We start from the raw sequence: 27,232 nt of genomic DNA on the forward strand, positions 1-27,232 counted from the left end.
GAGGTTGGACTAATGCTGAACCTAAAGCTGCGCAGGTTGCCTTGGGATGACATCAATATACAGCCATCAAAGATGACGAACAAAGTGCCTTTTAGTTCAGTCTTTTCAGAGTTCAGAGATTCACGCTGCAATCCTGATTTCACATCAGGAAAAATAGACCTTTCGGAATAAGAATTTCAGACTGTGGGCTGTCTAACAGATTTGGTTTTCAGCTGCATGAAAAACGAACTACTAGGCTATCTCCCCCTCAAAATGCTAGTGAAGTAGACGATATTTTTAGAAATCTCTATTTCTAATTAAAAAAATCAAACTGAAAGGGGTTTATGCATCTCCATTTTTTCTCCCAGCAGGGCACTGAGTCACTACTTCTCTTAAAATCTCATCCAAAACTTTCCTTGTTATTTCCTCATCATTCTGCATGCTGTGAAATAATTACCATATAAAATGATAAAATATATATTGTATTGCGTTAAGAATCTGTAGTGGGCTCTTGACAGTAGTCAAAAGAACTTCAATTTTAAGGGAAATTTTTTGGCGCTATTTCAAAGTGAAAGTGACATTAAAAGTAAATTTTCTGAATATTGTAATTGTTATCGCTATTCACTGATCGTCCCTTTTACGAACATCCTCACAGGGGTAAGTAGTCTGCGAGAAACAAGATCTGCCTGTTCTGGACACGGCTCCTGCTCGAAGGAGACAGCAGTCCTTTGCTGGGCATTTCAAAGCTGTGCTTATTAATTGACTCTATTTTGGCATTGTATTTTCTTGAACAGCACTGTCCTGAAATTATCAGTTCGTCTGAAAACTCTTAAATGTGAATTTTTGGCATGTAGTTTGGCTATAAGTTTTATACAGTGGTTCTGCCTGTGGAGAGAACACTTGGCCTGAGATCTCATAGAACCACAGAACGGTGTGGGTTGGAAGGGACCTTATAGACCATCCAGTTCCACCCCCTGCCCGGGGCAGAGACACCTCCCACCAGACCAGGTTGCTCAGAGTATAAAGATAGTTTATCTTTTGCTTGTCCGTTTATTATCTTCCTTCCATGTTCCAATTTTTGTATAGTTGAAAAATCACTTTTCCTTTCGTCTTTGCAAGCTAAGAAATAAATCCTGCTTAAGAGTTCAGCCCTTCTGCCGTTCCTTGAATTACTAAGAACATTAATAAAATTTAACGAAATACAAAGTGTTCATATTAATGAGACTTCAGAGGCTTCTAAAATATTTGGAGCAATAATGTTTCGGGGATTATTTTGGAGTACTCTCTGTAGAGGCCAACTGTGATCTGATCACTGAAACCTGTGGCTCTGCTGTAGCCTTAGGAAACCTGCGTAAAAATAAACCACAGTGTTTTGAGAGACCAAAACTCCATCAGGAAACAAGGGCAGAGCTATACGCCGCCGAACACCAAGGACATAAGAGAGGCCATTAAAACGAATAATATAAATGAGCCTGCGGCGGCTCTAAGGCCTGCGAGGTGATTAATGCCTGTGGTGACAAGTTGGAGGCATAGGAGGAGATTAAAGATGGAGTTAAAGGTAAGAGTGCTAACAGGCATTTTCCTGCCCAGCGCTCCTAATTGCTCTTCCTTCCTGCAGACCCAGTGGCCAGCACTGCCTGTGCAGCACCGCGTTCCTCCCGCAGGCTGGTCGGACTGGGAGATGAATGCAATGGGTTTTTTGAGCACTTTGTTCTCTTATTCCTTCCCTTTTTTTTCCCTTCCTTTTTTATTTTCTTTTTTTTTTTTTCCCCCTGTTCTGTCATCCACTGGGTGCGTAGGAAAAAAATCCGAAGTCGTGTGGAAGCTGTCCCTGTTGGCTTTAGGCAGCGTCCTGTCTTGGGACATAAGCACATGTTGGTCCAAAGCAGCCTCCAAGTGCCCAAACTGGTGCAGTTTGCAGAGGGGAGGCCACCAGGAGGCACAAGGAGGGACTGCAGATTTCTCTCACTTGGCTTTCCAAAACAATTGTTCAAAGAACAAGAAAAACCTGGAGCATAAAAGGCACCCAGTCTCCTGAAGCATTAAGGCTCAGTGGTAGTGTATCTACTGCCTTATTTGCAGAAGGTTTTAACACTTGACCTGAAAAGTCAACAAAAGAATCACCATCTCCCATCTTAATAAATTAAGTTCTATCTTCTCTAATCACTTCCTACAAACACACAAAGTCATCTGTTTCCTTTTGGCTTAGATCTTGTATACTGTTTGGAGGAAGAAGGTCTACTTTTGTCAGCACTCCTGTTAAATTTATTTGCTTTTCTAGTTCAAGGAAAAAGTCTATAACTCTGAAAGTCCTCCAATGCTCTTATTTATTTTTTTTTGCTCAGTTTGATTGATACGTCTTTGTTCTGAGCTCGTACAAAATTGACCACAACTACAGTAAAAGTGCCTCTTGTTAAAACACTTACCGAATATCCCCGTGTTCCCCTCCTGCGCTTGCCGTGCCTGGGTGGAGACTTGACCTTAGGTGGAGGTGCGTTGAATTCAGAAGTGCTCCGTCAGAAACCTTTCTGGCCGATAAGTCCAGAGCTTGACAATTATTCAGACTCCTTTGCTGTATATAACTCTGCTTCTCACGTTACACGCCTGGGTTCTCAAGGTAAGGTGGAAATAGGGCATCTAATTTACACATTGGGTCCTGACTTCACCGTGTGTCTCCGAAACCTCTCCCCCAGCTCCCCCAGCAAAGGGAGGCACTTGGAGAAGCAGAAATGTCACCCTGAGATATCGTCAGTGCCGATATCTGCAGTATTCAACGCTGGGTCGTAATTGTTCGTTGGTTCTTTCTAGCGAAATTAAGAAAACGTGCTGTAAAAAATGATGTCGGTGGTCATTCTTCCAAATAGTCGGTGTATATATCTGTAGATAGGCTTGTGTCTATGAATGTATCTATACATATATATTTATTTATTTCACGTTTCATAGGCCACCAAGATTTATTGTCCTTGGTAGTAAATATTGACCTTGGATTTATCTCAGTCAATGTTTACCTCTTAGGCCAATAAATCTTGAGGTTCACCTTAACAGAAGTCGATATCTGCTTAGTGTTCAGCTCCATCATTAATATAAATATTTTAGTGACCTTTGCATGTATTAGTCTATTTTTTAAAGTCAGTGTTACAAATCCTGTGGCACATCGGTAGTTTATTTTTCAGATCTGTTTATTCGTTTAAGATTTTTTTTTTAGCAACCTCTGATGTTGAGGTGTTGCAGGAAGGATGCAGTGGGTGTTTTGAGGAGGATCTGCGGAAGGGGAGCGCAGGTCGGTGTTTGGCGGCGAGGGACCCGTCCCGCAGTGCCAGCGCGTAGTTGGGCGGTTCATCCTGCATTTACCTACTAGCAGGGCGTAAGCATCGCTGTGATATTTGGCTCTTTCCTGGTCTTTTTTCAAGACTTCCTTTGTACGAGCAGACCTTTGGGAGATGAAGTGTTTGCTTTTCTGCATCTGTCGCCGAGTTTAGGGTTAGCGGGGACCTTTAGACCACCTGGTCTGACCTTCTTATCTCCTGCCAGCTTTGTCTCCTCTATTTAAGAAACACTTTTTGCCGCCATCCTCCTCCCCTCTCTTTTGACCCTCACCAAGATGAAGTTTCTCTGCAGTGTTCGTATTAAACCTCTCTTTTTAAATGGCATTTTGTTCAGTGTGGTAACGCCTCAGCCTAGATTCCGACTAAGTGTCCCGAAGTCGGGAGGGTGGCTTTGTGAGTCCCTCCAGGCTGTCCCCCCGACCCGAGCAAGCACAGATGTGTCCCGTCCCTGCCCCGTACTCAGACACAGCATCGCATCTAAGTGTTATCTCCAGCCCTTCAGTCATGGGTGGGGGCCCTCCTGACGTCCTCCCCTAAAAAGTGAGCTGCGAAGTGGGGTTTAAATGCCTCTGCCCTTCCTCCCCCTCCTCTGGCTGCAGGATCATGGAAAGGAAGTGCGTGAGGTGGGTCCGCAGGTTGTGAAACCCTCTCTTTAAAATAAAGCTGCCTGGAGGCCAGATTTTCACGGGATCCAGGACACTTACTTAATTCAGGCGCTGAGCTCAAATTTTGCCGTGTTATTGTTATTCCATTGCAAAGCCTGTATATCATACTCACGATTACAAGCCACTTCACCAGCACAGATAAGAGAGATGTTCTTCATCCCAGAACGTTCTCACTCCAAATCCCCGATTCTGCCGCCCCCTTTTCATTAAATTACTCCTTCTATTTCAAGTGTGAGTGCTGACTGCTCACATGGATAAAAGCTTGCGGGGTTAAACCCTGGGTGAGCCTACAGAAAATGTACTGTGAGCAGGGAGAGTTTTCTATTATTCGTTATAAAGGTGCTGTCGGCGTAAATGGTTTAAAAACGTTGTGCTAGGGAGAATTCTGATCCCTGTCACATGAAACGGCATAAATGTCAGAGCGGGGATTTGTATGAATATTCCTTGAAGAGAAGCAAAGACAAGGAATTAGTTGTTCTCTTGTCCTATTTCTTCCCCTTAATTGGATTTATTTTTAAGTGGGCTTTAGTATAGAAATTTCTGCTTCAGTTCTTCATTGTATTTTGGAACTTCATATCAACGCAGATAAAGCCTGCTTGCCCTACATTAAAAACATATTTAAACCGGTGGAGGTATGTTTCTTAAGCAGAAAAATCTTGTAATTTTTTAACTATTTTTTAAACCTGTCCTAAATGAGTTCTCGGCTTACAGACGGAGCATTTGAAGGTGCCGGTGTCGGAGCAGTTGGCGGCAGCGTCCCCAGGCAGGGCTGGGGTCTGGGAGCAGTTCTGCCTCCTGATACATCAGCCCTTCCGGAGAAGGAGCCGTGAAGAGGTTTTTTTGCAGAGGGATTTGTGCGCTACAGGCCATATCGGAGCTGGTTTGTGCCTGAGACCTGCTAGAGCCAGCACGGCACTTGGCTGGGTTTCGGTGCATGCCTCTAAGTCAGACTGAAGAGCAGCTTACTGTTGTCAGCGTTTGATTCATAGAGTTGTGTAAATGGGCAAAAAATTCCTTTCTGTCATGCCAGAGGCCAAATTAAACAGAAATCTGTGAAGCGGGAGGGTTATTTAGTTGGGAGGAAGCAACATGAGTCGTATGATAATGTACTCCTGCGAGTTTTTTTGCAATTTGTTTCGGGGCTGAGTTTGTCCTGGTTTATTTAATGCCATAAAATACAACTCTTCCTGCTGAGAGATTGCTTAAAAACGATACTGGCGTGAAGGCAGACACGGAGTCAGCAGAGCCAAGCAAAAGGTGTTTGAAGGTTTGGACCGAGAGAGACCACAAACGCCTGCGTTAATGGTGATCCACCAGCCTGCCCGAGGAATTCTTCATGTTCCCTTTCAAGCAGGCATTTCAAAAATGTGGGGCAGATACGCGGGACGGCGTACACAGCCCTGCCTGCCCGCTCCCAGCCCGGCAGGGCTCAGGGGAGCCCGGCATAGCTGGGATTTCCAGATTTGCTATCACCGGGGAAAGACAAAAGTAGACCCGTGCGCGTTACACTGCAGAATTTAACATTGAGCACTCTTGATTTTTTAAAAGTTTGCAGCAAAATGCGGGAGAAAGAGCTCGGTGCCGTGTGTGCAAGGCAGGTCTCAAACCAGAGCAAACTGGTAGGGAACTGGTGCTGTGGGGTGGGAGAAGCAGGTGATGCTGCCAGGAATCCTGCTGGGTGTCTCCAGGATGTCTTTGATGGGCGTTTTAGTGGTTGCTGAAGACTTGGAAAGAAGTTACTATGAAGATGGCACAAAGTAACGTAACCGCGTCCGAATTTATTTATATAGGTATGAAGAAAGTGCCCCCTTAGGTCTCTCCGCATCTATAGATGTAAAGAGCTCTTCATACTTAAAACAGCTCCCTGTCCTTCAGACCCCTGCAAACGCAGATCACTTAAGAAAAAATGCATGTATCAGATGATCTGATCGATCTCTTTTTTCTCCTCCTTTGAACTAGTGGAGCTGTAAAAAAGTGGAGCTGCTTAATTGCGATAGTTCACTAAGAAGCTCCCACAAAAGAAGTATTTATTGTCTAGGGAAATTTTATCTCTAGTTCATTTTATTGTAAAAGATTCTATCTCAGAAATGCTGTGAATCACAGATGAAGGGGAGTAACGATAAACTCAGGGAAAACATAAGGAAAACGTGTGGGTGTATGAGTTTGCACATGTCTGTAAGCTATAATAGATATGCAAATAGAAAAGCGAGTGCTTGTGGACATGTGGTTTTGTGTCAGCTATGAATTTTATTCATCAGCTCTTTAACACTAGATTTACACACTTTTAAAAAATAATCCTGACTCATTCTAGGGAACCTTTATCATCTAGTTTATAGCGATTTCATTTACTGATCCAATTATAAACTAAATTGAATCCTATCCACTAACACAGGTTAAAATGTTTTTATTATACGCAGCTGTTTGATATCTCCAGGTGTGGGAGCACACAACAGGGGTGGAAATTAATTAAGCACGATGTGGGAGATGCTCGCGGCCGTATGTTCTGTGCTTGTCAGCCGGAGGAGACGCGTGTCAAACACTGCTTGATGCGTTGCAGCATGTCTTCCTCTGCCTTCCTCTGCCCTCCTCTGCCTTCCTCTGCCCTCCTCTGCCTTCCTCTGCCTTCCTCTGCCCTCCTCTGCCTCGCAGCAGGCACGCTGCTGCCTTGGGAGCTCCAGCTCCGCAGAGCCTTGGCTTCCCGCTCTCATCGCTTCCCAGTTTCCCAGGGCACTACACAGTGATACACGTATCACCACAGTCGCCCCCGGAGTTCCCTGATGTGCACAACTATTTCACACGAACGCAAGAAAGAAACCCCCTAACTGCATTTATATTGAGCATCGTGTCATTCTTCAGCATCCTTTACCATCTTCAGCGCTCTTGCAGTATCCTGATTTTTATGTTAATAGCTAGGGCCACCAGGCATGGAAGAGAAAAGATTTTAACCTCATACCGGATAATTCTTATCTATTTTTGTGCTGATACAGTTGCCAGGCACAGGTGCTGTCTTGTGGCACTGGAGCCTTTCTTCTAGGTGCAGAAGCTGTAGTCATAAAAATAGTGCGTAGGAGCAGTAAGTATATGATTCGAAGGAACAATCATAATTATCAAATACAATTTAATTTTCCCATATTTATAGAAAATGGTTAGACACGATTCTTGCACTGGGTGCGAAAAACCAGTAAAATAAAAGAAAATAATGAAAATAGATTAATATTGTGTTCATGTCCAAGTTCCACAGTCACAACAGTTTGTTTGTAGACATGCTCTGAATAGGAAATTGGGTGAATTATTAGAATAAAACTTTCTCTGTCAGCAGTTTGCTAAGCACAGGGATACAAGAAAACATAAATATATATAATTTCATTTTCATGAAAGAATGTCCTCCATCTTAATCTCAAAGGCAAACCAAAAAATACTATTGCTGGTGTGGGGAAGGTATTTCACTGCATAATGTGAAGAGTAAGGGAATGTACGTGGTATGGTTTTGTTTGTATTTACTTGTGTACAGGTGAAATGCAATTTATTATAGTTCATTATTTAAAATAATGTCCTATATCTCTATATAGGGATATCCCTAAGGATATATGTCCCTATGTCCCTATGTTGAGGGACATCTCCTCCATCATCTGCTCCAAGAGGTCATATAATAGTGCATCTATAACTGCTAACATCTGGAACTATTTAAATCTCAGCACGTACTATTATATTTTCAAAGAACTCCAGCCATAGTACCGAGGAAATTGGGCCGCGGTGATTGGCGACCCGTACCAGCGCGACCAGGTACCCAGGGCTCCTTCAGCTGCGTTACCTCATTTCTAAAGTGAAGATGAGGAGCGCGCGGTGACTCTCTGGCTTCATTGGGATAGTCCAGAAGAGGGAGCTTGAAATTAAAGAGTGAAGAGATTTGAAAGTACCAGAAGGAATAAATTGTTCAAATATGGGAACTTTGTTATGGTCACCCTTTATCACTGGTGGAATTTGCTTCATATTAATAACAACAGAGATTTGTTTTGGGGATGATAATTATTCTTGTGGTGGTGTGTTACTGTCCCACCAGAAGCAATTTTCTTTCAGCTATTAAGCTCAAATACTTATTTTTTTCAGCATGGTATTCACCATTGCTATTCCAGAATGTTTGAGAAAATGACAAGTAATTAATTGTGTGGAAAATGTAAATCGTATATACTCATCCTTTGACTTAAAGGGCCATCCTTCTCTTTAGGCAGCTCAAATACACCGGCCTCGTTTCGGCGATGCCAGGGCTGAATTTGGCCCATTTTGCCTGAAGTACGCGCTCGGCAGTGTGCCATCCGCTTCCCCAGTCGCTCCTGCAGTGCCCAAGCATACAAATAATGCCTTCTCTGCAGCTGATAATCATATATTTGCAGCTTTGTCAAAGGAAAAGCTTGCAGCACTGCTGCATCCTTACAGTACGTAACCTCCATCGATGTCTCTGTCTTTACATCAAGTCTGGTTAAGACCGAGCTCCTAATCACTGTCCTGTACTTACTAAAACAGAAGGAAGCCTGCGCAGTCTAACATGTGTATACATATTTTTGTGCATCCTAACAAAGTAGGAAGTGTGTTTTATTGACCCAAGTTTCTGTTTGTTTTTTTTTTTCTTGTTTGTTTTTCTTTTGGCATTTAAATTTTTTCCTCATCTTGAATTTTAGTTCCAAGGTCAAAATATCTTGATCTCTGCTCAAAACCAGAAAACGAGCAAACAAATATGATTAAGTTGCATTGAAATATCATTTTCAACAACAATGTCTTATTTTGATTTTAACCTTTTAGTAAGAAGCTTAATTCTGAAATAATTTCATAGTGAAAAGTAGATCCTCTGAAGATATCACAGCAGGACATTTAGATGGGTTTTGAAACTTTAAAAAGCATTTTAAATGGGAAATGACATCAGCCATTTTCCACAAGAATATTCAGCTTATTAAACTGTATTTTCTTTCTGAAGAAGAAACCATGTTACCTAATTTCCACTGCAGCCTCCTGCTGTGCGCAGCCTTTGTTGATGAGCAGAGCTGTTGGTGCTGTGGAGTTGTGATACAGCCTCCTTGCCGTTACCCCTGCAGAAGCACGCAGATATTCCTGCATCGCTCCACAATGAGAGAGCACATTTTCCGTGGATGATGGGTGGGATTTCCTCCAGCTGGCTCCTGACTCATGCTTCCCTGCTGCCCCCGGGGCTGCGGCTGGGCCCAGGACCACCTCAGCTCTCCCACCGGGAGACACTCAGTGCCAAGCCCTGGGCTCCCGGCGTCTGGAAGGGGCTTCCAGACATCCCTGCTCCGACCCCCTGCTCAAAGCAGGTCTGGCCGGAGTTGGCTGCTCTCACCAAGGGCCTTGCCCAGTTGAGTTTTGAAACATTCCCTGGGCCCCTCTTGCAGTGTTTGACCACCCTCATAGTGAAACTTTTTTCTTTGTATCAGGTGGGAATTTCCTCTGTTCCCGTTTGTGCCTGTTGCCTTCACACCCCTCTGTCCTGCAGCTCTGAGTCTGCCTCTGTCTTCTCTGCACCCTCCCATTAATCACTTGTAGACAGCAATAACATCTCCCTCATCTTTTCGTAAGAAGATCTCCCACCCTCTCTCCACCTGCTGTATGCCCCAGGCCTTGGACCGTTTTGGTGGCCACTGTGGACTGGCTCCAGTTTGTCAATGTCTTTCTTGCGTGGGGGAGCCCAAGACTGGACATGGTACTCCAGACTGTCTTACAAGGGCTGAGCAGAGGGAAATAATCAATTCCTTCAACCTGCTGGCTATGCTCTTGTTGATACAGCCCAGTCTGCACTTGTCCTTGAACTACAAACTATGAAAATGTCTGAAACTGGTCTGCAGCGGGAGGCTCTGGAGAGCTGGCCTGTGTTCAGCTGGGTCTGCTGGAAGGGATGCCGTGTGTTAGACACAGCGTGGTATGTGGCATTGTGTAATGTCCTCCTCCACCTCCCAGCAGCCATCGCGTGCCTTGCCACAGGGCTTCTTACGCAAAAAGGCTGATGGGTCTGCAACTGGGACTAGCTGGGTCTTCCCTCAACCCTGTGAAAGGTCCACTAGAGATGATAGTAAGGGATGGACCTAAGTTACATTTCCACCAAGCCCTGTCTCTTGGACAGACGTGGTACAACCAGGGCCGTGGCAGCATGACTTCAATGAAATGGTGCTTCTGAGGGGTGGGCAGGAGGAAGAGGCGAAGGCGAAAGCCTTGGGGAGGGTGTGGGGTTGGACCCTGTCACTCTTGGGCCACAAGGACTGGACCTTTTCAGAGCGTCATCTGCTTGTTGCAGTTGGCCATGGCAGATGGTTTTCCAGATGAAGGTCTCGGCACACACTCTTTCTCTTGGAAAACTGCTGTTAACGTGTTGAAGCTGATGTGAACCATTGACACGAAGACGTACAGAGTCTGTAAAATGAATTGAGGCTCTGCTCATAAAGTTTCATTCAGTTCATTTGGTGTAATAAGTCATGAACCTATGAAAGGACTTCATAAAACAGTAAAAATGGAAATACTTCACAGAAATAGAAGACGACAATTTTTTATTTCTTTCTGTTTCACGTGCCTGTTATTTATGTGGACTTGTGACCTAATAAATGTTACGGAATTAGACATGGACTTTAATTTTAACCTACCATTCAGAATGTCTTCTCATGTCTGATTTCAAAGACTTACACGGTCATTACAGTAAAATTAATGTATGTCTTAATTGTCATAATACCTAAAAAATTGGCCGTTATACTGAAGTAATTAAATAATCTCAATTGCTAATAGCTTTGTATGCTGCTGTAATTAATTTGTTGCTGACCTAACAGGAAAAACAAACCAACAGAAGTAGATGGGTGGTGTTTTCGTTAAGGCTTCAGTGCTGACTCTCCCCCGTAGGTACCCGCCTGCGACACCGCGTATTTGATTATAGCAGCTGTAAGCTCCGGGCTGTTAGTTTTAAATACCTCTAGAAAGGAATCTTTTATTTTACCTGCGTGCATTGCTTTTATCCTCATTAGTGGGTGAACAATAGTAGTTGTTTCTGGGTGGTTTCCGTATTGTGCATCAGCCCTGCCATGCAGCGCTCCTGGGAGCGAGCAGTGTGGATGGAAGCCTTACGCTTGCGCGCAGCATGGACCCTCGCCTTTTATTCAGTGGTACAATACTGCATTTATTCCTTCACTACCTAGGTGTTAATTGAAGCCAGTCGGTTTAAATTCTGGGCTCTTCATCCTTACAGAGCAGGAGAAGCGGTCGTTAGAACAATTGCTAGAAAGTTGTTATCTTTTCAGGAAATGAATCAAAAGAAAATATTAGACATGCACCAGAAGAGACACCCCCACCCCCCCAAGGTCAGACATCTTAAAATAGTACCCAGATATAATTGCTACAGCTAAAGAAAGGCAGAGTGGCTATCAGTGATGTTTACTAAACTTTAAAGGTACGTAAGTCGGGAAGGTTTAAGGCACTGGAACCCTCCTGCTCGGGCAGCCTCCCTGCGAGAAAACCCTGCGTGTCTTCTGCTGGATCTGCCGGAGCAGCTACGTGTCTTTTAAAGCTAATCTCAACAATACAGGGCTCGCTTTGTTTTGCTCGAGAGATAGCAAAAGGAGAGAAACTGTGGGCAGAGCACACACTGAAGGCTTTCTGAGTCTGCCTGCACAACGGAATTGTTCCGATTGAACTCTGACAAATTATAACCTGCAGGTATAACGAGGATTTTCCATTTTTGCCTAACACATATACATTTTGTCTCTTCCATTTTTTCCTCTCCTGCAATGCATTCAGCACAGCAAGGGCTGGAAAGAAATCTGATTGTGAAACTGATAAATTGTCTTACATAGTTTCCCTATTTTGGCCATTGCCATGGTCTGGTTCTGAAAGTGCTTGGAATCCTCCTTCTCTCGCTTTGTTTTAACAAGCTTCTTCCCGGTTGCCCGTTCCCAGTGCTACATTACCTACAGCACACATTATTTTTTTTTGTCTATCTCATCTTCTACGTTGACTCCAACCAGCCGCGGTGTAAAAGCAGATGAGATGATTTATTTTTATCACTCCCTTTTTCTCGTGAGAAAGAGGAGCCCTGGGCCCTGCCCTCTCTACTGCCTTCCTCTTTGCCCAGTCGTTTGCATCTTGGCAAATGGGGTCAACAAAATGCTACTGAATTCAATCAGCAAAGTGTTTCGTCATATTTGTTTTGCAGTCACTGTGACAGACTCTGCTGGTGTGAGCAGCTGCGGTCTCATTGATTCGAGTGAAGTTTTCCTTCTTTGCGTGAAAAGGGACCTGGCTGGTCCTGGGGAGGCGGCCAGGAGTCCTTGCCGAGGGCAGGGGACCAGCCCCGGAGGTTCCAGGTCTCGTCACTGGTTTGCAGTTCTCCTGTACGCTCGTGGAAGAAACTTCATGTGTTAAAACTTGCTGCAAGCCTTCGATATCTTTGACCTTTTTAAAAAAAAGTCTTTTAAATTTTGATATTCCCTAAGAAGACAGATGGTATTTTTTGATTGAATAGATAGAGATTTCGTGTCTAAACGCATTTCTTGGTTTCACTTTGTTGGACTAGTTAACGGCTCGCTCTGTGTTCTGTGCCGCTCACAACCTTTTCTTGTAATTTGTTTTTGAATGATGCTAGCAAAAAGCTACAAGGAATTAAATGTGCAGAAATCCCCCTGGAAAATGTTAGTGATGTCCTGCTGAGTGTCTCCCTTTGGATTCAAAGATGGATATTCAGGTACGGACAGTCCCAACACTTCCAAGCTGAAAATTGCCCTTGATACCTTCTGATTGGAACAAAGGGTTGACTCAGGTGCCCTGGGTAATCAGCTAGAGATCCAGATCCTCTGGAAGCAGGCAGGGAAGCAGTGAAAAAACCACAAAGCCTGTCAAGAGCTTTGGCTCTGGAGAAGGTGGGGAGGAGCCCTCCGAGCGCTGGTGCTGCCGGGGTGTGCTGGGAGCAGCACATCTCTCGTGGGCACAGCCTCACGAAACAACAGCGGAGATACCAGAGCTGGGGCTCTGGAGTCTTCTTCCATCACCTGAATCATCTGGAAACGGGGCAAACGATGCATTCTCGACAAAATAAGGAAATCCCTCCGAGCGGTTCTCGTTTACAGCAGAATCATAAAAGTCCTGGCGGGCGCAGGGCGGAAGACAGAGGCTGCGGTGTTCCCGCGGCTCGGCTCAGGGGGAAGATGAAATCATGGTAGTTCAGCGTTGGGTGAAGACTTAACTACTGATTTTCTGGCTTTTTGTTTACACTGGAATGAAAGCTGCTTGTGCTTGAAAAAAAATTTTGGTTATTAGGAATCTGTATGTGTGTGTCTGGCCCTAATTATTTAACAAAACCTTCAAACCCAAGAAATACAACGACCTACTTTTGCAAAGCTGTAGAAGGTGGCGACAGTCTTTGCTGGATGGTGAGATGGTTGCGGCACTGCATTTGTAAAGGGTTTTTTTTACTTTAATGATCAGAGGGTCATTTTGAACGGCTTAAAACCAGGTGCATGGTACAGGAAAAAAACAACGGGTCATATTTTTGGCCCTGGCCTTATTATTTATGCCTTTAGTGAGTGCCACTTCTTAACTCACTCAGTATTTAAAGATTTACTGGTTTTCTCTACAGAAAGACCCAGGACACGTGGCTGAAACTGCATATGGAGCATCGGGCGTTTACTGGGGAGGTGGAAAATATCTCTCCTTATTGTAGATTCAGATTTTGGCTTGGGTCAGGAGCAAACTTTTCAAATTTTTGAAGTATTTTGGCATGTTGTTCCTTGGGACATTTGTGTGTTTATTTCAGACATTGCGAATAAAGACAGTGATAAATTTTTCAAAACAGATTCTACACTTCGTCTGAATTAAATCAGAAGCCATATTTCATACAGGGACCTTAAGCATTTGGTACTTTAGGAGATGATAATTCCCAGAAGGGTGGCTTGCTTCGGTGGTACTCTGGATGTCCCAGTTTTTGGCTGCCAGACTTGTAGGCTGAGAAGCTTTGAGGCTGCCTGCTGATCCGTACCATCTCAGAGCTGTCGATTTAATGAATCGCAAATTGAGCATCCAAAAGCAGAAACACCCCGACTCATTAATCACTGTGAGAAATCTTGGCCTAACCGTATCAATTAACAACAATAGTTCCTAGTAGAAGAGAAACATGACGAAGTGTTTCCAGTGACAGTCATGATATTATTGATCCCTTACATTTATTTATCAAAGATATGCCCTTGTTTCTCTTTGGAGGTGTAAGTCAACATTGCCGTGACTTCGGGTCCCTTGTGGGTCTGTGTGTTCATACGTATTTTAGACTAATGTTTGATGACATGTCCTTCAAAGGTCTCTTTAAAAATCCAAGTCTTAGTCTAATAAGATTAAGACTTTGCTGAAACACATCATATATGGGATGCTAGAATATTTACACTAATATTCTGCTCCACTGCTACACAGCAGAATATTAGTGTAAACCCGCTGTTGCTGCTAATAGGCTTTGGCCTCATTACACCCTCAGCTGGAAGTTTTAGTCTGAGAGTTTTAAAGAAGGTTTTTTTGGTAAAACTAAAAGGTGTTGTAGCAGTGAAATGTGGAACATTTTGCAGAAGGGTGCAGTGCTATACATAATTTATTGGGCACTGTTTGTACAGTCAATTGTTAAGTTATAAATAAAATACAGCCTTAAAACAAAGATGAAAAGGTGAAACAGTGGGTAGGTATTTCCTCTGTATTTCTACTAAAAAAAAAGAAAAAGGTTTCCAAGTTTGTTCAAACAGTCACGTTTTGGTTTGGTTATTGATATTCACAGCGTTGTGCCTATTTTTGGATGTATCGCCTTGAAGACTTTCTTCTCGGCTAGGCAGAGGGCCTGTTCCTCCCCTGCGTCTCCTGCAGGCTCCGGGCTGCTCCTGGGGCTCGGCGAGGGAAGCCCCAGGGAGGCAGATGGGCCTCCTCACGCTGAACTTCCAGGTCCCAGAGCTACTGAAGGACAGCTTGACTTGCCTCATCGACATGAGGTGCCCTGGGGGCTGTTCCAGTTTGGCAGCGGTAGTTCCTCCATCCCATCAGAGCCTCAGCTCCCGTTTCTTTAGCTGGAGGACACCAGGGGCTGGCACTGGGACCAGCTCCGCAGCCGGCACCAGACCTATGCCTTCTGCCAACACAGAAGTCCCTTGAACTGGAGAAACGCTGAATCCATTGAAGATCATTAAAAATGAGTTTGGTGGATTTAAGAATACAGGCCATATACTTCTCAGAATAATTTATTGCATGTCTCTGCATTGGTGCTCAGAATTAGGTGAGAAAGAGGTTTCTCCGCAGAGCCTCTGAGCAGGCTTTTTGTCCATGCTGGGGGTGTTTGTCTGTGGTGGGAGCTGATGAAACAACGGGGGTAAAATATATCATTTCACTGTAGATCATGGGCTGAGCATCCCTTGCAGGTACTGCAGAGCAGCAGGAGGTGCCGGGTTTGAAACCTCCCAGTTCTCCTACAAGTGGTGCTGACGCAGAGGTGCCATACCGAGCAAAACGTTCTGGCTGCTGAAGAGGAAAGAGATGACCAATTTGAACTTAGGAGTGAAACATTTCCTAGAACTGAGCCTGAATAAATTCTGGAACAGCTGAACAGGAAATAAGCTAATAATGGGATTTTACAATATGCATTTCCCATATAAGGCGCTGAAATGTAGCACGGGTTTGTTTGCTGATCTTCTGGCTATTTTGGTGAAAATTTTAGGTTTCTTCACTGTTTGCGCTCTGTTTCGATTGGGAGGACTTTGCTCCATTCCGGGGTGCAGCGTTCCATCTCGCCGCTGCCATGGGTGGTCCCTGGGCGGACCATTCGTAGAGCAGAGCAGGGAAGAGACTAGTGAACAATTCCTCCTGGCCGCCTTTTGTTTGTGCCGGGGAGCTGTTTCCTTTAGCCCTCGAGACTGATGCATAGGAAGGGGAAGAGAGGTGGGGAGCGCCGTCTCGGTGCGGTTCGTGCTTCTGAAAATAAGTCCCCCAAAATCTGCCGTGGGGAAAGGAAGCCCTGGCTCCGCGGAGCCTGCCGGCTCCCTCAATAAACAAAGGACTGGCTTTGGGCAGGTTGCCCACAGTGGTGGTGCCGGGTGCGTTCCCGTCCTTGCCGCTCTGCCTGGCCTTTTAAGGATATGTGACAGTAAGCTGGAGACCACGGTAAGGTGTGTATTCAGCAGTGATTAACGAGCACAAGGCTCTTCCGCAGCTTCGGTGTTTCTGTAGCATCGGTCAGATTCCCTTCTCAGGAGGAACTCGCTCGGATTTGCAGAGTTTGGCCTCTTCTGCAAGTGAGCGCAGTCTCTCGCCAGCTCCTACGCTGCTTTCGTTTAGAGCCATCTACCTTTCCAAACGTGCTCCCTATTGTGGAACAGGTTTTACTTGTAAATGTGAGGCCAGATGTTCGGAAGAGGAGAGCTCCCGTTTCGGCATCTAGCAATTACTGCCCTGACACATACCGATCGCAGCTGAAAAGCTGAAATCTGTCTGCTTAGACAATAAAATGCTCAAGCTGGCTGGTTTGTGCCGTGCTATAAGAAGCAGCCTCTATATGCGTATAATTCAGGAGTTCTTTCAAAATAGCAAGCACTGAATCACGGTCTCACTTGGTTTTAAACCACAGCTTGTGCCAAACTAGTTGCGTTGAGTTCTTGCCAAGCAGGGGCTCACTTTCCAGTTACAACTAACATTTTCCTTTTCTTTTTCTGCAAAATCTGTTAATGAAAGCTAAATGAAACAATGAAGGTAGGTCTGCTGGCTAGATAAGAAATAGGTCCGATTCATGAACGAATGTTTCTTTTCTTTTCCAGTGACATATTCGATGCCATGTTCCCCGTCACACACATCGCTGGAGAAACAGTCATACAACAGGGTAATTCTTCCCCTCGGTTTTTCCCTCGTATGTTTGCTGAGATTGTACAGTTTGCAGCTCTCTGTCTGCGAGATGCGAATTCTTCCCTCTTTGCTTAACAGGAAGAATAACCGTATTCCAAAAGCTTCTAAGTGTGCAGCTCTATCATAAGTTCACGGATGCGGGTGTTTCACTACGTGTGCGGGGATCTCCTACAAAACCGCGCTGGCAGATCCCCGGGGCTCCAAAGGGCTACAGTTAAATGTAGAAAAATAGCGCTTCAAATTAAAATGCTCATTCCTTACCTGAAGATAGTCGGGAAGTAAAGCACCGCTCCGAATGCGTAAGGGTGGCACAGCCTGGCTGAGAGTAATTAGAGATGGAAAATATTTTTATGGTTGTTGGGAATATTCAACACCTCATTGTGCTGTATCGTCCTTATCGCACTTGGCAACTTCCCTGCGTGCCTGCAGCGCGCTGGGGAGGACTGCGGTACCCTCGGGCTACATTAAAGCCTCTTGTGTGCTCACGCTGAATGAAGTGTTGACTCAATTAAAAGAGATAAATTAATGCAATTGAAAGATATTAATAGGAAGAAGTCATAGCGATATTTTGATTTATGAAGGCAAATAGGCAAGGCCGTGTCAGAAAAATGAATCTCTGCCTAGGTAATCTGGAGTACAAACCTGTGCAAATATGTACAGGATTAAATATGGAGAGAGGAAGTTATTGAATCGTTTATCAGACCTTCAGGAAACAATCGCCTTTTGTATTTTGCTTCCAGGTGATGAAGGAGACAACTTCTATGTGATAGACCAAGGCGAGGTGGATGTGAGTACACTCTTACAGTATAATATTTATTTTGAAGCTACGTAATAAAATCGTATGCTCTGGCACACAGCTCGATCCAGCCATGTGCTGGGCTTCTGTCTCCTTGGAATAGATTTCATGGGACTGGTCTCATTACTTTGCTTTTGTTGTCTTAAATCATTTGTGCATAATTTTCTAATTGGCATGTTTTACCTCCTAGCTTATTTGTCCCTTCCAAGCAGGGAAATACGGTATCAAACCCGAGCAAATGCCATGATCTTCCCAACCCTCAGCACAGGCGGAGGTGCGCAGTCTCTGGCAGAGCAGGCCACCGTGCTGGAATGCACCCCGGGGCTCACAGCAACCATAAGGAAAATATTTTCTTTAATCAGTTAGCTTAGCTCATGTGTTGGGGTTTTTCCCCCCCCCAACCAAATTGAGATACAGCCTGAGGCAGCGAGTTTCATCTCAGGAACCTTAATTTGCTTTTAAAATTAGGTCCAAATATATGAACAATGCAGCATATTAATAAAGCAAGGATTATTGTAAGTGTAAAGTGATCTGTTAGACCACAAAATGTTTACAGGAGTATGCGGCGGTTTCATCAGCAAGTCTTTGAAAAGAAGCTTCTTTCTGAACCTGCCTCCGAAATCATAATCTATTCACCTCTTATCATTTTTATCCTGTATGAAACTCGTCCTTTTGCAGTTTTGCTACAAGTTCCTCATTTGACTGAATTTCCTGCACACACCTGACGTACCCACAGTTGTCGGATGGGACAGGCGCGCTCATCAGCAATGTTGCTCTTCGGATGCCCAGATCAGTTTTGTTTGGCCTATTTAAAGAAGAAAGTGATTTATTTTAAATCCGGGCAGGAGGCATACGGTTATTTTAGTGAAAGTTATTTTTTTTAGCAGTCTGTTTGTGCCCGGAGACCATCTAATTGGTATTGTTGGGAATTGAGAAACCTCACACGCTGCCTCTGCCTCTGGAAGCGGCTCCTCAGGAAATCCGTCTGAGTCACTGTTCCTATCAGGCAAACCTCTCAGTAGCAAACAGTGCCACATCCACAGGGCCGCGAAAGAAAAGAGCAATATTTATAGAACAGTGCTAAAATTTAGTTCTAAAATAATTGGTTAGGGCCTGATACCGAGCTTAATGAGTTCACTGGCTTTGAATCAGACCCACAAACATACGCAAATGCTCACATTGAAGTTATAGATTAATCCTCTTTAAAAATAATTTGTCCTCCCTCAAAACCTTTAGGAAAGCTTCCTTCAGCGTTTGGCTCAGGGATGGTGGGGGACCGAATGTCGTGAGAAAACAGTCTGCAAAACCATTGCAATTAATTGCAAAAAAGAGAATCTTCCATATGCACATATTGGTCTTACAAAGCAGTGACAAAACGGGGAAGAGAAATGCCCAGGGCCCAGCCAGCTGGGCGTCTGCTGGTAAATAAAAAAGTGCTGTGTGGATTGTGTGTAACTGGTGGCTGCCACTGATGGCCGAGGTGGCCATGGCTCTGCAGACGCCAAGGAGGACTTGTTTCGAGCACCAGTTGCTGTATTCTCTGTTGGGTAAGATGGCATCTTAGCTCCCTTCCCGGGTATATCCTGGCATCTACTCAGGAACACATTTACTGCATCGTGTTCCTTGCACATCAGAGGTTCTCCTTGGGTTTTTTTATGGAAAGTTGAAATTCTTTCATCTTGACCACAAGTAGCCCAAGAAGACACAAGAGTGCAGATCATTTTGCATTGATGGTTTCTTGAGTTCAATAAAGTCTTACGCAGAGTAAACTTACATTTCTCAGGACATTTCAAGGGCCTTTGAGATTTCTGAGGTAGGATTTGGGATAAAATCTGAAAAACTACCACGGTGACTAACTGTGGCCTCCCAGTGCCCCTGCAGTACAGTTACACATAGGCTCTTAAGCTGCATTTTATTTTTTAAGGTGTTTTTGAAAATTTTATGCCAGATCCCTGATTTGAGAAGCTACGTGAGCCCTGCTGGGCCTTTAAGAACGTGAGCAATCCAGTGGGACTCCCTGTTTCGCTAACCAAAGAGCACAGCGGTGCACAGCTTTGTTTTGCGCTCTTAGAGTTGAAGGCAGGAGTTTTCTTTGTATTCCGAGTAGTTTGCAGCCTTCCAGTCACTTAGGTATGATAGAGGTTATAAATTCTTCCTGCCTCGTCTGTGAGACTTGCAACAGCAGATTTTCTAAGCAATAAATGAAATAACTGGGTTTCTTTGAGCAGGTGGCAACTTCGCTTTGACAAACATTTTCAATCCCGGCTCCCCTAATTGCCAGAATCAGCCTCTCTCTGCCAGGGCAGATCAAAACGGACAATCCACGATAACATCATCCTGACACTTCTCAGGCTCAAGCAGGGACAGTTTTCTGACATGAGCTGTGGGACAAACCCATCCGAACAAGTATTAAGAGATGTCATTTGGCCTGAGCTGCTTCCAGGAGCAGCCGAAGCTCCTGACCCCTCTCAGTCTTGCAAAACTCTTCGGTGACCAACTCCCCCTTCAGCATCCCCTTCCCTGGCCCTGCTGCTCCTCACCCCTGCTCTCCCCGGCTCCCGGCTGGGTGCTTGCTCCTTCCTAAGCCCCTCCTGTACCTTGAGCCAAAACACACACTGGATTTCTTAGCGAGACGCTGTGGAAGGCACAAGAAACCTTCGCTCATCCAGGAGCAAGTTGCGACTGCACCCCGGTAGCTGCCTGGGGTGAGTGCCTTTGCTGGGGAGCTGCAGGGAGACGAGCCTGTCCCCCCCCGGAACGAAGCCTGTACCGGGCAGTTCGTGCGGAGTAACTCGCCCCGCTGTGAGGCAGCAGCTCCCACCCCCATGGCTGTGCGCCCTCCCACCCTACGTGGTGCTCCCCAGAAGAGTTCTCCCACTTTCTGGGCAGCGGTGCTAAAATCCTTGTTGTCTGAAGAAAGTCCAGACCGCTCGTAAGCGAGCTGCTGTTCATTTAAGCCTTGCCAGATACGTTTTTTGGCACGCTTCCACCCTTCTCCAAGAAAAAAAGTGACTTGGAGAGTAGACAATTGACCCCGAGACTTAAAGCCTGAAGGCATTTTCTGCCTAGTTGAGCTGGCGTTGGCATATGCACGGCGGCTTTTAACCCCTGGCCGGGCTCTCTGCCTGCATCGTGTCCCCAGTGGGCACAGGAGTGGCGGGCGTAACCAGGGCTGATGGATTCAATAAGCAGTTTACTTCAAGAACATAATGACCGATAAGCGCCCAGGTTTTCCGTACACGTGCAAAGATACATGTAAAGGAGGTTACAATTGCCATCATAAAATTCCCATCTCCTGGAAGAAAGTCATGGCAAAACTGGAAAATAAAGTAGTCTATCCACCAAACAACTAAAACCAAACAGAAACCACCGACAAAGCTAGAATAACAAAATTGCTGTGTGGTGTTTTGAGTTTAAAAAAACGCAACATTTAAAAGTAATTTGCTGTTGGAGTTTTGCCATAGGCACCCGAAAGAGTAAGAGCATTCCAGTATTTTCCCTTAAAAATAATCTGAGTCAAATAAGAGCTACAACAAAATACTTTTAAATATAATAACACTTTATCCTCAACTCTCAGATATTCTTAGGGTATAAACAAGCCTCGTTAACATAAAGTATCTTTACCTTTCCGATGTATTACTATGGGCAGCCAAGGAAGACTGAGTAGCCTTCCGTTGGCACCACGCTCAGCAGGGACTGTGGGCTGAGGGAGAAGGGCACAAATTTTTACATGGAAAAAGAAAGGTTTATAGAAATCAAGAAAAGGTAGGTCTTGGAGGCGCTGGGGTTTTCCTCTCATATTCTGTATGCTACAAACCAGGAATACTCTGCCCACAGCTGGCGTTGGGTGGGAAAGGCCATTATAGCGTTGTCGGTCACGGTCGTCCTCCGTAGCGCATCGGGGCTGAGGAGAATCGGTAACTCCTGACCCGGCCCTGCAGGTGGGTGAAGTTTATACCAGGTGGAAGGTGGCATGACGTTTGGAGTCTTCCAAGTCAATTGTCTACCGGCAGCTTTTCTGCTCAGGCGAATCTGAACGTGTGCCAAAAAGTAGCCGGCAGAGCTTAAATTATGGTTTCCAGTAAAGATGTTGAAAGTACCTGCTAAAGTATGTGTCTTGCAAAAATCTCTAAGCCATATTTCTAAATATAAAAATGACTTCCTGTTTACTATTTTAATCTTACAACCCCACATTTTTTACTTTAAAAAGCACCGTCGACTACCCTTTTAAAACAGATGTATTTTTTTAGACCCAACAACTTCCCATTCTATTTAATGTCACAGCAACTTTCTCGACAGTCATTCTCAGGTTTTCTTCTTGTAAAACAACATCAGCTGAGCTATAGTATGGTGAAACTCAAAACGAAAACTTTTCAGTATTTTTTCTTAAATAGGTTCTGTATTTTCTGTATAAATCTATGTGTTGAGCTATATGTGAATATAGTGGACAATAGATAAGATTAGCTTTTGATTTTAGGTCAAATCTTCTTGAAGCCCTTATTCATACGTACAAACTGTCTAATTTGTATATACAAAGATGAAAATTACGTGGTGGTTTATGCGAGAATGCTGTTGGATTTTAAAACTAGTCATATTTTATGGTTAGATTCCATAGATTGCTTTTGGTTTGAATTCTTCCATCATTAATGATCTTTCTAATTTCAGAAGGATGCTTTTTGAAATTTGAAACAGAACATTTTAAAGTTTGGAGGTTTTCAGCTTGAATTTTTAAGGATTCTCAAGGCAGTCTCCAAGTTTGTATATTTATATTTAAGAAAAGCAAACTTATACTACAAATAAAGCCCTGGCTTTTTTTGAGAAAACTACCCGCATATAAATACCCTTCATGTCTAAGGCTCGCTTGTTTTTCCAAGAATAAATAAACCTCATCTTCATGTTTGGGTAACAAATATTAAGGCTTGACAAGACACAAAGCACAAATTATTACAAACAGATCTGAGGGAGGGGATTTAAGATCTAAAAGTTGCAGTGCCTGGAACAAATTAGATTGTCCACATAGATCCCAAAGTGGCAGCAAAGAAAAATGCTAAAAGTTAACTTGAAATCGGCAATAAAAAATTAAAGTAAAGGTAAATTCACGGCAGTGAAGCTCAGAGATAGGTGTTCTTATCCATATTCAGAGTAAAACTCTGTATTGCTGCTCCTGGTGAGGTTACTTTCTGCTTCTCTAGACAACACGAAATGAGTGAGGCCAAGGTGCTCTTGCTTTGAGCATGTGTGACTGGCGGCGTTCTCTCTCGCAGTGAGCGCCTATGTACATCGCAGCCCACGAAGAGAGGAACTGCTGATGTTTGCAGGAGATTTTTCCCATTTGCCTCCTAAAAAAAAAATGAAATGAACCAAGTTTGGTGATTTTCAACCCCTCAAAAGTTGCAGTGCTCATACTACGTGATGGAAAACAATAGCAATGTAAAGTACTTTTGGTCTGTGGAAGGAGGGTGGTCCTGATGGCGTGGTCATCTTTGGGCATCTGCAGTTCTACATCCTCTTCAGCTGCATGAAAGAAGAAGGTTCCAGCTATTACGGAGCTGGGATCAGCAGGTCAAGTAACGATTAGGAAGGATTCACGTATGTACTTGCCACTTTGGCGAGAGTTCATAAATGCCTAAAACTGCCTGAGCCAAAACCTCAGCCCAGCATTTTTTAGGATAAAGAGGAAGATCATCTGAGCTGCTGCCATGTAACACTGGCTTTCATAAGCTGTTCTCAGCCTAAAATAGTTTTACTTCCCACACCTTACAAACAGAGCTACTTTCCTTTCTACTTCTTTTTTTTAAAATGTATTTTAAAGGGATCCATGGTGGAGCTGAACTCTCTGTTAAAGGGCAGAATGGCTTTGTAATGTGCCGTCAAGGCACCTGAGCTTCATCGTGGAGACAACAGTTGACGATTGACTCAGCCCTTTGCAGAGAAGGAAGTGCAATGGGTTTCCCCCCAGAAGACAACAGTTATTCTCGAGCTGTTTTCTCTTTTGGAGGTTGGTATTGGAAATGGCCCTTTTACTGGGGGAGTGAATGCTGGGCCCAAAGATGGTCAGATCCGTGATCTGGTTTCACTTCAGAGCACCTTCAGCCTGACACCCTTCGGGTGGAGGAATGGCCTTTTGCATGAACTCTTCACAGGCGAGATGTCAAATGTGACTTGGGGACTCTTGTCAAGCGAGACAGCAAAATTAAAGAAGTCTTGGGGCAGTTTAGCAGTAACTAAAGAGCAGTAGCAGTAACTCTAAAGCGTAACCTCTTTAGAACAACCATGCAACAGAAGATGCTCATCCTTCACTTGCTCTGCCTTGAGGTTCACCAGCGTAATTCCCCTCTCCGGGCTGCAGTCACATCACGTGTACTGCTCTATCAAGAACCATCACATACGGCGTAAAAAAATACGTGTGGGAATGAGTTTATTTCCCACTTGCAATTCAGACCCTTCTGCAATAACAAAACCTGCGCTTTTCAGCAAACCTCATGTATTTTTGACATGCTGAAAAAGAGTCAAGGATGCAATGTCAGTTGACGTTCAGGATGTGGTCCAAAACTTATTGGAATTATTGGATTTTTCCCATCGTCCAAGACTTTTTACTGAATTACTGCAGCAAACCCTGGTCCATCCAGTGGTTCCCACAGAAAGGGGGGATTCCTGCATTCAAATCCTCATCTCAATAATTTTGCAATGGATTCATTGAGTTTAAAAATTTTTGTGCATTCTCAAGGCTTTCAGAATCCTAATTTTATTCATCCGTTTCTGCTGCTTGTCCCACAAAAAAAGATCCAGGAGCCACAGTATTACCTGCTTGTTTCACCAGGAAAGTGCTTGGGTTTGCCTGGCTTTCTAAAAACTTTTTTTTTTGGCTTTCATTTTTTTCATCATGACGAAAATCAAAAGTAGCTTCAGTGTTCTGTCAGATTTTCTTTCTGCAGCAAGCATAAAAGTTTGAAGGGTGTTGTTATCCTCTGGCGTGATGTTCTACGTGACGTTCATTCTGTCAGGGGGAGAAATGAAGCTGTAGCTTTTGTGGCTTGAGCTCTTTCTTGGCAGTCGGCTACCACCTGCCTCTTTGGGATTATTTTTACCCTTTATTTCATCCCCTTGATGCTGAGATGCTCCAGGGACACCCAGAGCCCCGGCATGGCCGGGAGCTCAGCAGCGATGCTGATGCTGCTCCTTTTCGGCTGCTCCCAGGAGATCTCTGCCCCAGCAGAACCCGTCCATGGCCGCGTCCATCTCCCGCCGAACCGGTGTTTCACTGGCCTCAGCAGGAGCTGGGTCAGATCACAGTTGAATATTGGGCAGATAATTTGGGATTGATTCCAGCTGTAGTTTGTAATACGCCTTTTCATCATAAAATGAAGATAGAATTCAAGTTAATACTGACAGTTTGTTGAATTTTGATCCCAGTTCATTTATTTTGGTCACCGTCTTTTCTCATGCCCAGCTTGAACAGCTCTAATTCATATATTTTTTAGAAACTGCTGGTCTGTTACTCAGTATTTCGTAGTAGATTATGGTCTTTTCCTTTGCCATAGATTCCTGCTTAAGATGAGAATACCTGCTTATTTTCTTCATATAATTTTTCTTCACAGAGCTTGCAAACAAATGAAATTCATTCTGGTTGGTTTCTGGTGTTACTGGTCTGTTCACAGAATGAAAAGGGTTTATTGTGCAGGTCGGTAGCGGCAGGGCTACACGCGAGCTGCAGAACGCGCAGTCCGTACTGGTCCGTGGACACGGTGCTGCGGCCCAGGGGCTGCATTGTCCCGGCACAGCCAGGAGTGGCAGCCCGGCGGGAAGCGCCTGCCTGGGTCCCCCTGTCTCCAGTGCAGGGTCTTCTACACAGCACTTGGGCGCAGGAATTCTTCTCAAATTAGATGTCATCCAGGAAAAATACCGTGGTAGTGGTACTGATCCATACCATGTCACCTACATACCATGTGGGTCAAATATTGCTTCTGTAGAGCCAATGTTAAAGGCAAAGGATAATTCTGCGTGTAGCTTCTCAAGTCCAAAGCGCTTAGTAGTCTTCTCTAAGGGAGAAGCAGATCTCAATAGTTGTATTTAAATGGTTGTTGGAGGCATTACACTTAGGGAAGAAAAAAATGTTCCTTTTCAAAAGATGTTTCCCTGTTTTGACTGTTTTTCATTTCATGGCCATGGTGCTTTTCAGCAAACCTGGTTACACACATCAACAAATGTCCTTCCTTTCAAGTTTGACAGTGTTAATAAAAAGCCAAAGTCGTGACAGTTCTGCTTGTTGACTGGCTGAGCCTTGAGCACAAGAGGGAAAACCCGATGCCAGTTAACCACAGGAGCTGAAAACTTGGCGAGTAAATACAGTCATTGTACTGGAGCAAGATGGCTTGAAATTCTGTCCACAAAGCGGGTTGTTGCCCTCTTCGGGGACGGGCTGCAGAACTGCTAGGCTCTTGCTTTCCTTCTCTGTCCCCAGCGTTGGCAATTAGAAAGGAAATTACTAATAGCTTTTTAGGTGACTGGTAGTGGGAGGAAAAGTGCAACTGAGTCCCCAAACTGGTTTTATTTCTTGTTTTGTCCTGTGCTGTGGTAGGTTTATGTCAACGGGGAGTGGGTCACCAGCATCGGAGAAGGAGGCAGCTTCGGGGAACTGGCACTGATCTATGGAACACCCCGCGCCGCCACCGTCAAGGCCAAGACAGATCTCAAGCTCTGGGGCATCGACAGAGACAGCTACAGACGCATTTTAATGGTGAGTTTACGGAGAAGGGCTTGTTTGTGGAGCTGGTAATTTTACTTTTTCTTGTAGTACCAGCACTTCTGTTCGGTGTTCAGCGTACACTGATGATAGAAGGCTGGGCGGTCTGTGTTTCTACATAAAAGAGAGAGGACATGACAGTGACATTGAGTAAATTAAGTGAGCTAAAGGAAGGGGGGACAAGATGCAGCAGAAAGATGCTGAGTCAGAAATGCAACTGAATAACATTATTCGTAACTATTATACATGAATGAAAACCTCAGGAGGCCTCCGTTACCCACCGAAGCTACGCAGATCCTCTCCTTCTCATCGTCAGTCTCAAAATGTCTTTCAGCACTCCCTCTTGCCTGTGAAGCCTTTGAACTTGTGTTGTACTCTCCAAGGCAGGCAACGCAAGGCAAAGCCAGCTCCGTAAAAAAAAATAGATTGGGTTGGACTGTGCCCCCCACCTTGGTTGTCCAGCACGGAGCCACAGGCGGGGTGTCCCTACCAAGGATTCACTCCCCTGCTCCTTCCAAACTGCCCGGGCTCTGCAGCCAAGCCCAGCAGACCTTCTGCGCACCTGGGCTGTCTGCTTGCTTATGGGCTTCCGTCGTGTCTCCAGTGGTGAGTTTCTAATGGAAACTTTGACAGATGATTAGCTTTATCAATGCCGTAGCTTTTTTTTATGAGTTTGTTTCCAGTGTCCGTGTGCATATCTTTTCCTTCTCCATAAAATATTCCTTTCTTTTTGATAATTAACAGACAGATAACTCTATTTAAAGCTTCTTTCTCAATAGGGCTTGTCTCTAAAAGCTGCATTGTTTCATTCTGATCTGAAGGAAAT

General features: G+C 44.5%; 1 protein-coding gene and 1 long non-coding RNA gene across 3 annotated transcripts in view; one reads left to right on the forward strand and one right to left on the reverse strand.

The window, feature by feature from the left end:
• Positions 1-27,232, forward strand: part of PRKAR1B (protein kinase cAMP-dependent type I regulatory subunit beta) — a 100,383-nt gene that overhangs the window by 41,747 nt on the left and 31,404 nt on the right. For both annotated transcript variants that reach the window (XM_063343908.1, XM_063343909.1), the window contains exons 5-7: positions 16,783-16,844; positions 17,608-17,654; positions 26,242-26,400. In XM_063343908.1, coding sequence (XP_063199978.1) covers positions 16,783-16,844; positions 17,608-17,654; positions 26,242-26,400 — 268 coding nt within the window. The remainder of the gene's footprint in view (positions 1-16,782; positions 16,845-17,607; positions 17,655-26,241; positions 26,401-27,232) is intronic.
• LOC134519551 (uncharacterized) lies at positions 9,806-17,216 on the reverse strand. Its single transcript, XR_010072250.1, has 3 exons — positions 17,129-17,216; positions 10,956-11,197; positions 9,806-10,384 (listed from the first exon to the last, which is right to left on the reverse strand). It is a non-coding gene; the product is annotated as an uncharacterized LOC134519551 (long non-coding RNA).

Source organism: Chroicocephalus ridibundus, chromosome 8 (genome assembly GCF_963924245.1).
Source record: "Chroicocephalus ridibundus chromosome 8, bChrRid1.1, whole genome shotgun sequence".
NCBI classification, from domain to species: domain Eukaryota; kingdom Metazoa; phylum Chordata; class Aves; order Charadriiformes; family Laridae; genus Chroicocephalus; species Chroicocephalus ridibundus.